The sequence below is a fragment of the Camelina sativa genome, chromosome 4, assembly GCF_000633955.1.
Source record: "Camelina sativa cultivar DH55 chromosome 4, Cs, whole genome shotgun sequence".
Classification (NCBI taxonomy): domain Eukaryota; kingdom Viridiplantae; phylum Streptophyta; class Magnoliopsida; order Brassicales; family Brassicaceae; genus Camelina; species Camelina sativa.
This window is the reverse complement of record NC_025688.1, coordinates 4111031-4119990: the sequence shown is the minus strand read 5'-3', so window position 1 is coordinate 4119990 and position 8960 is coordinate 4111031. Positions and strand designations below refer to the sequence as shown.

At 33.6% G+C, this 8960-nt stretch overlaps 2 protein-coding genes across 3 annotated transcripts; one reads left to right on the top strand and one right to left on the bottom strand.

The window, feature by feature from the left end:
• Window positions 1-2122, bottom strand: LOC104779769 (piriformospora indica-insensitive protein 2-like). The gene is made up of 2 exons (XM_010504153.2): window positions 1763-2122; window positions 1-1383 (listed from the first exon to the last, which is right to left on the bottom strand). Exons 1-2 carry the CDS (start codon window positions 1973-1975, stop codon window positions 154-156), a joined length of 1443 nt encoding a protein of 480 aa, XP_010502455.1. The 5' UTR covers window positions 1976-2122; the 3' UTR covers window positions 1-153.
• LOC104779768 lies at window positions 6057-8960 on the top strand. Of its 2 annotated transcripts, none has more exons than XM_019244515.1 (11): window positions 6057-6414; window positions 6503-6589; window positions 6686-6844; window positions 6923-7011; window positions 7116-7204; window positions 7296-7399; window positions 7487-7574; window positions 7667-7742; window positions 7841-7955; window positions 8054-8585; window positions 8641-8709. In XM_019244515.1, the coding sequence occupies exons 1-11, from the start codon at window positions 6174-6176 to the stop codon at window positions 8648-8650; spliced, it is 1590 nt and encodes a 529-aa protein (XP_019100060.1). In that variant the 5' UTR covers window positions 6057-6173; the 3' UTR covers window positions 8651-8709. The 2 variants fall into 2 exon arrangements, with proteins under 2 accessions (XP_019100060.1, XP_010502454.1); XM_010504152.2 differs by having other exon boundaries at window positions 6058-6414; window positions 8662-8960.

Sequence of the window (8960 nt, the reverse complement as noted above, 5' to 3'; positions counted from 1 at the left end):
GAGAAGAAATCAGACTTGTTACATCCAAGAAGGATTTGATTTTCTTCTCTTAATTAAGCAAACACCGACATCAAAATCTATCAACCAACACATCGACACTATTAACCATCATACAAAAAGTTAACAAAGTAACCAAAATAAAATAAAATTATATCAATAATAATAATAATATAAGACAAGAACAAGAGAAAGCTCCAAAAGCAGCAAATCCCATATGAACCCATTTGACAACACATGTCTAGTAACCATCACACCCGTTGATGAACTTGACTCATCCTCCTTCTCCTTCTTAAGGTTGCTCCACGTTTGTTTAATTACCAAACCACCCTCTGTCTTCTCCATCATGCAAGGCTTCAATCCAACACATTGCTGATGAGATTCTGACACGACATGCTGACAAAGATTTGGATTCTTTGAAGCCTTAAATCTTGTCCCCATCCTCTCATAGAAGTTTCTTGAGAAACCAAGCTCTCCCGTTAGATTGTTTCCGTTAATGTACAGAGCACCGAGACAAGGCAGAGTCTCGAGCTCTTTTGATGGGACTGTACCGGTCAAGTTGTTGTCGTTCAGACCAAGAAACCTCAATCTTTTCAAACTTGCTAAACCAGAAGGAATCTCACCTCTTAAACCCATCTTTGACAGATCCAAAATGACTAAACTACCCATATCCTCCCACTTTATTCCCATCATGTCGTCATCACTACCCATTGGGTTCCCTGATAGAACAAGATCAGTTAAAGATCGAATCTTTACAACGTTTTCGAACAACCCTCCAGAGATTCTATTGTTCCTCAGATCCAAAAGTGTCAGATTCTTCAAAAACCCGATTTCTTGAGGCAACTTCCCTTCTAATTGGTTGTTGCTTAGGTCAAGCTTAAGCAATGAAACCATCTCTCCAATAGACAAAGGCAACGTCCCTGAGAATAAGTTTCGACTCATATCCAAGATCAGTAGATCTTTAAACCCATTGAAACAATCCGGTATCGTTCCATTGAACAAGTTTCCCGCAAGAACCAGCCGTTGTAACCTCGTTAGATTGCAGAGACTCGCCGGTACTTTCCCGTTAAACCCGTTTTCAAGAACCACCAAAGACTTCAGCTTCGTGAGAGTACCAATTATTTCAGGAAGTTCACCATTCAAACCAGGATTGGATCTGAACTCGAGAGACTCTAAGCTACTTCCCAAGTTTATCCAATCCTCTTTAGCTATTGTTATCGGCGACATGAAGCAGTTGAAGAACGTGAGAGATTTCAAGTGCTTGAGCTTGAATAACTGTGGCTTTATCTCCAAACTTGTGACGCAAGGAAGCGAGTTTTCGTGAACAAGACCTAAGGTTAGATCCGTGACATACCACAAGTCACCATAGAGATCACAAGAAACACCCTGAAATTCCAAAAAGAAAAAAAAAAAGAAAAAAAGGTTCAAATTATTGAAAGAATAAAAAATAAAGGAATTTTGTTGTTTGTGGGCCAATTATTGTACATATATAATTGAATCCAAAATACATTTAAAGAAACAAAAATGAGATCTTACACGTAAATAGCATACACTTTGATGCGTTGAAGCTTAAAATTTTCACTTACTGATTATGGAAATTTCAAAGTGGAACAAACACTTTGAAGAAAAAAAAGAATAATTCAGACAGCTACAAAACAAAATCTTTCTCAAAATCTTTTAAACAAATTCAAGAAATCTCAAGAAACTAGCAGCATAAAGGCTAAAGCAAGGACTTGTAATTATTTAGAAGGAAGAGAGAAAAAACCTGAATAGGAGTCCAACCACAAGGGTCAGGATAAAGATCAGAGCCATTCCAAGAATCACCAACAAATCCTTGAATAGCTGAGTAAAGAGCTTCTCGTTCTGTTTTCTCCATGGGAGCTCCATCATCATCAGTAACCTCGGGAGATGATTCTCCAGTGACGACGCACCACCGGAAAGTTAGAAGAAGGAACAAAACAGAGTGAATCCAAGACATTGTGGAGGAAGTGAGACAAAACAAAGGTTTGTGGATTTTTTTTGGGTTTGAGGTTATCTCTGGGTTTCTTTATCAATTGGTGTTACTATTATTTATTAAAGAGAGAGCGAGAGGTCGTTGGGAGTCAATGGGGTTTCTCATTATTATTAATATTATAGCTAACAAAACGTTACATTAAAAAAAGTAAAATGAAAAAATGAAATCGAGGGACTGTAACGAGAAAGACATTTGGTTATATGTTGTTGTCTCTGTCACATAATAGTAAATGTGGCATTTGTTCCCATATCTCATACACGTATAACGTATTTACTTCTTCTACTTTTTATTTTTGTGTGTGTGTTGTGTATGTGAAAAAGAAGAGGGCTAATGTGGAAAATAGGATGGAGGAAGCACAAGGATCAAGGAAGCTATTGAATTTAATGTCTATTGATTATTGACAATGATTTTTTTCCTTTTTTTTTTTTCCTTTTCTTATTGCTCTTCTGAGATGTGCCTTTGAAATTTACAGTATTTGTACTTCATTATTGGGATTTGTTTATTAATATAATGGGATAAAGGTGCTTTATTATTCTTTGTAGCAATCTACTACTACTAAATAGTAATTGCTAATAGACATATTAAAACGAATTTACCGTTTGTACAGTGCGTGTGTGGCTTGATACGTCAATGTTGACTTTGTGTGTTCACTATCTTCTTTGGCATGATAAAAACTAGTACTGTATTTGTCTACATATCCGAATAGATTTTTTTCAGATTATTTACTTGACACTAATTTTATTAGTGGAGAATTATTCTTTTACGTGTTAAACTTTGGAAATGTTAGTTTTATTGCCAGCATTAATGTGCTTTTTGCCGAAGATTTCAAATCGACTCATTTCACATTTTTTTACTATAAATTATAATAGTTCACTGTATTTTGTAGCCAGGTTTTGTGTGGTTTGCTTGCAAAACATGCATTTGATAGGTTTTGTTCTTTGGCTCTGTAGAACATGCATTTGTTAGTTAATTACGGGAATATCTATGCATTCATCACACCTATTCTCAACGGCTCAACATACATATACTCTACCCATTTAAACAACACGATCATATCTCCTTGCTTCGGCCAGAAGTCATTTGGTACCATACTTAAGTCTTCTCATGATGAAACAGCCTGATATTGAGCTTTGTTTCGCTAATTCGACAGTAGACTCCTAGTATTTCACCAAGGAAGCGTGACAACATTTTAATAGAATGTTGCAACAATTAAATGATATACAACATACTATTTCTGTTCATCATATGTTAAAACCAACATCACATGATTTTTTATATGTCTAAATAATATACACTAATGGTAAAAATGTCAAATAATATTTTATGTCCTTTAATAAAATTATAAAAACGATGGTATATTATTGACTTTCAAAAAAATGTGCTCCATAGACTAAAAAGAATTTGAAAATTAAGTTAATTATCTTAAAATGTCAATTATAAAATATATAACCAAGTGTGGCAGAGTTTCTTAACTACTTCAATAATAGTAAAAGCTACAAAAAAAAAAAAAAAAAAAAANAAGAGTTTACATGCAAGCCAAATCATATCAAATGGTCTTCATTAGATGAGATTAGAACATCTCAAATAATAAAATAACAAAAATAGAAAAGAAATACATAATATATATAAAATCTCTTTAAAAACTATTTAAATTTTTTAAACTAAACAAAGTATAAATATTTTATTTGCATATAATTAAAGAAGAAAAATAGAATACATTTCGTATGAAAACAAAATATGAAATACATTCAAGTTACTACTTGATATATATGTCGTAGTAAAACTTACTATAAGATAAGGGATAAAGTTAGAACAATATACAAACCTAGTGCAAACGATAATTTTGTATCTTATCCAATCCTTTATGTAATTGTTGTTGAGAGTTTATGTTTTTGTTTCGACAACAATGCCAATTGCCAACTGCCACAAAAATAATATCAATTTTTTTAGCAATTAAGATAATCTTTAAGCCAATCAATAAATTTTATCGTTTTTGTTAATTCAGTCAATCTTAGTGTAATTAACTTCACTTATAAAAAAAACATACACTTTAATCTAATGTAGTAGATTTTTTTTTGCATATGTTAGAATTCGAATTCAATCGATTGTTTTCTCAATGTACCACATTAGTGAGTTGGTAAAATTAATAAGGTCATGAAAGTTTGTAGTTTAATTTTCAAAAAAAAATTGGATTTTTTTTCCTTTTGATTATGTTGCTTTTAGATTTAGATTTTTCTGGTTTTTAATTTTTGATATAGATTTTGGTTTCTTTAAAAGCTTAAATGATAGTTTATTTAGTTTTAGTATTATGTTGATGAATTATATTTTTTTTTTGCAAAATAAATAAGAATAAAATGTGATTGATTGTTTCTTGAGGGACAACCCAAAATATATAGATTATGGTAACATTAGGTTATACTTGGAATAAGCTCAAGGACCATATCTTAAAAATTAGATTTCCTATTTTGAGAAAGAAACTCAAACTACATAGATTTTGGTTGTCTTTTTCACTTTTAGAATAAGCTCAAAATCCAGATATTTGTCTTGGTGTCGGCAAGGTTGAAATTCCAAAAATTGTCAAAAACACTTAAAAACAAGATTCCCTATTTTATAAGAATTTTTTTTTCTTCAAAATCATGAATGGATTCAAAATAGTTTTTTACACAAAAACTAAGATCAGAAACTACTTCAAAAATAACAAATATTCATCTTCATCTTCGGTCGTCATCTTCCTTTTTAAGAAGTTCATACATACTTTGAATGGTATAGCCAGTCTAAATCCAAAAGGCTTCAGTTGGCACATGCTTCTTTGTGATAAATCACAACTGTTTAAAAACCAAAAGCATGGAGAGATTTAATACAATCAACATAATAATTGTCATGGGTCAATAGAATCAAACCGCCCCTAGTGCCTCTAAGCAGATGTTCATACCTCCACATCCGTATATTCTTCTTTAGATTGTACAAAAATTTGATGGGTGATTGTTTGTTATGTTATAAGTGTTTGGAATCTGAAAATTAAGCAAATCCAAAAAAATTGGTTTGTTGGTTTATTTGGGGGACACAATTAAACTCTTAATTGATTATGTAATTCAGTTTTGGTCTAAACCAAATTGGAAACAATAAAATTGGGAAACTTTCAAATTCCTAATTTTCACATAATCATGATACAAATACGATAAATAAACAATAATATATTGTATACATCAAATAAACAAAAATATTATATCTTCTAACGATGTAAATTCTAAAAAAAAATTAATTTATTACAGCAAACAAACAAAAATATACCGACTTTCCGAATATCTCTATATTCTAAATTCTATATTATGTGTGATATAAGTTAAATAAATACATTACAAATTGTAAGTTTTAAATGATATAATATTGTATACTATTACTTACTCCCATGAATAGTCCAACTGTGATTCTGTGAGAATAAAAAATCTGATTACCACATAATGGATGACTAGACGTGAAAGTAAGTAGACTCAATTATTATTTTAGTTTATTCTTCAATGTTACAAGTATCTGTATTCACGAAAAACACACAAATTGTGAGAAATACGAGAAAAAAAAAATCAATAATCATTTGTGGAGTTTAAGATTTTGTTTTTAACCTTGGTGCATGTGCAACTTTATTATGACAAATGAAGAAGATTTTGTGAATTTTGTTGATTTTCCTGGAAATTTTTCTTATTGTTAACAAGCTTGTATAACTGGTGTGGTTAAAACCTATATCTAGTAAAAAACCATTTCATAATAAATTTAGAATATGAGTTTATAAGTAATTAGTTTGAGATAACAGTAATGAATCTGAGGAAGATACTAGTGCCCATTTCTCCATACAGTTGATGTCTTGATGAGGGATTCCATTTCAAATGATAGTTATAAACGAGACTAAACCGGATAATAAGCACAAACCAAAACCCTCGGAATCATTGGGATGATAATGATTTTAACCGAGATTAAACCAGGAGATTAGAATTAACACAAACCGGAACCCTCGGAATCAATTAGAAGGATAGTTTTGATGTATCACACACACAGTAGCGTCGCATCTCTTCCCCTCCCTTCCCCATCTACTCTCGCTCGCTGCTTCTTCTACTTCGATCATTGAAGCATCCACTCCCCAGAAAAACCCTAATCCTCTAGTCAAGAAATGAGCTCTTTCTCCGTCAAAAAGTCCCCAAATTCGACCTTCCTTTTCCCAAAAACCACACCTTTACTACTTATACGACATCGTCTCACTCTCCCATTACTCGTTCCTCCTCCTAACAAACCACCACGATTCCGCATCGTCGCTTCTCTCTCCGGTACTTCATGGGTCTCTCAAGCTTCTAAAGACAAATATGGTGGTTGGGCTCTCATTGAAGATCAAGCTCATTCGAAAACTAAAAAAAGTTAGTGGGAAAAAAATCAAAGAAATGTCTCAACTTTTATGTGTTTGTAATTTGATTTTGAATCTTTTGTTTTGTTTTGGGGTTTCAGAGTGGAGGAATGTTGTAATCACTGGTGTTGGATCTTCACTTGCTGTTGTATTAGCTACTATTGCTTACTTCTCAATCTCCAGAAGAGGTTCAACTCTTTTGTATTTATTCCCTTGATGATGACTTGAGTTTTTGTAGGATTTGTTTAATTTGAGATTCTGGGTTTTGTGTTTCTTTTTGACAGGTTTTAGATTTAGCATTAGTAATCCTATGCATTATCAAAGTGTTGATTTGGATCAGAGTGAGAATGAAGAGAGTGAAACTCTGTTCAATGATGAGAGTAATCCTGCTTCTGAGGCTAACTCTGAAGGCGTTGACTATGTTTCAGATACTGTTGACACTAGTAAGTTCTAATTTTGGTAAATTTTGAGGCAAATTGCTATAACAAGTCTTAATTCGAGTTTCCTTGTGTTTACTTTAGCATCTACTGGAAAAGCTCACCGTGTCATCACTCCGGTTGCTGTGGATGCCGCTCAACAAGAAGCAATAGCAGTTTTAAAGAAACTAAAGGTTTATTTCGAGAAACTTGCCCTCACACAACTGTTTGACTTTAAGTTTGAGCCTTATTGACCAGCTCTGATCATGAACATGTCACTTGTAATTAAGTTGTTCAGATAATTGAGGATGATGTAGTGGCAGACGAGTTGTGTACTAAGCGAGAGTATGCTAGATGGCTAGTTCGTTCAAATTTGTTATTAGAGAGGTAATGATACTTGAAGCACATTGTTTTCCGAATATGATAAGTCTCTTAGCGTTTGTGGTGGACTGACACGATGTGTTTCTCTTGCCTTTAGAAATCCAATGCACAGGATTGTGCCAGCAGTAGCTTTAGCTGGCTCTTCAATTCCTGCATTTGATGATATAAATACCGCAGACCCTGATTTCGAGTACATTCAAGGTAAAATCGATAAGAGACATTTCTACTTTGGTTTAGTAGTTTATTAGAACTTCTTTAATTGATTGATTATTTTGATTTTTCTTTCAGCCTTGGCAGAGGCAGGCATTACTTCCAGCAAGCTCAGCAGAGAAGATTCTCGAAATGACTTGGGAAACATTAATTTTAATCCTGAAAGGTGTAAAGGAGATTAGCTTTCTTCATCTGCTATTTATTTGTCTTGTTGTTTACTGTATACTAATTGTTTTAACATATATATGGTGGCTACAGTTTTGTTTCCCGGCTCGATTTGGTAAACTGGAAAGCTCAATTGGAGTGTGGTTTCCATCCAGAAATTATGGAAGAGGTGTGAGTGATTAAGTTTTACTAACATTTTAGGCATAAGGGTGATGCTTATCAAATGCTTTTTTATCTTTTTAAAAGCCTGACTTGTTTACAGTCCAGATATCAAGGACAAAGGTAGATTATATAGACACGAAGAATCTCAATCCCGATATGGCCCTCGGATTTTTCTTGGACTTCTTGATGGGTGACCAGAGTACCATCAGAAATGTTTTTGGTATTCTTCTACCTCTCTTTGTTCTGACCTTCTCCTTCTTCGTTCGATCGTTGATGTGCGTATGCGTTACAACAGAATGAAGATTTCAAAATTTACAGGTAGGATTAAGCGGTTTCAGCCAAATAGACCTGTAACAAAAGCACAAGTGGCTGTAGCATTAACAAGCGGTAAGATGGTGAAAGCTATCTCAGCAGAGGTATCACGGTTAGAAGCATTGTCCCTCTCACAGAAAGCTGAGATGGAAAGAATCAAAGTCGAGTTGCTAGAAAAAGGGGAAATAAGTCAGTTTTGGGATGAAAAGCTTCAGGTAGAGAGATCCCGAAGAGTTGAGATGGACGAGCTGAATCTCTCCAGAGTTAGTGAATTAGAAGATGAAAAAAGGGATCAGGAGAAGTGGTTTGCCGAGCGTTTGAAAGAGAAATCAGCTATAGAATGTCAGAAACAGTTGCTTCAAAGCTTGAGTGAGGAGATTGATGAGATGTCTCAGAGGCTAATATCTGATAAATCTGTTTACCTGACTGAGCACAGCAAGTTACAAGAGATGTTAAGTGACTTACAATCAAAACTTGAATCGCTGGTCGATAAAAGATCTGTCCTTGAAGCTGAAATCGAAGCTCTTCGGATTCTAAGGTAATGGTTATTATCATTGTAGCAAAGTTTTGATCTTTGGAAAAGTTGTAACCAGTCATGAGTGAATGAAATGCAGATCTTGGGTAGAGGATGAAGCGAGGGTAAGCCAAGCGAGAGCTAAGCTTCTCGAAGAAGCGGGACGGAGATGGAAATGGAATGACCATGCTTGAATCTTCTTGAGATTTGTACAAAAATTTGTTGGCTGATTGTTTGTTTTATGAGTGTTTTGGAAATTTTAAATTAAGCGAATCCAAAGTTTTTGGTTGTTGGTTTATTTGGGGTAACAATTAAACCCTTAATTGGTTTATATTCTATGTAATTCAATCTTGGTTTTAAACCAAATTGGAAACAATAAAATTGGGGAAACTTTCATAA

What these genes read in the sequence shown, in the direction of transcription:
- LOC104779769 (XM_010504153.2), bottom strand. Translation starts at nt 1,975, where the DNA reads ATGTCTTGGATTCACTCTGTTTTGTTCCTTCTTCTAACTTTCCGGTGG. An exon ending in GTGGTTGGACTCCTATTCAG is followed by an intron (nt 1,384 to 1,762) that starts GTTTTTTCTCTC and finishes TTGGAATTTCAG; the next exon opens with GGTGTTTCTTGTGATCTCTA.
- LOC104779768 (XM_010504152.2), top strand. Translation starts at nt 6,174, where the DNA reads ATGAGCTCTTTCTCCGTCAAAAAGTCCCCAAATTCGACCTTCCTTTTC. An exon ending in TGATTTCGAGTACATTCAAG is followed by an intron (nt 7,400 to 7,486) that starts GTAAAATCGATA and finishes TTTTTCTTTCAG; the next exon opens with CCTTGGCAGAGGCAGGCATT. An exon ending in TACCATCAGAAATGTTTTTG is followed by an intron (nt 7,956 to 8,053) that starts GTATTCTTCTAC and finishes CAAAATTTACAG; the next exon opens with GTAGGATTAAGCGGTTTCAG.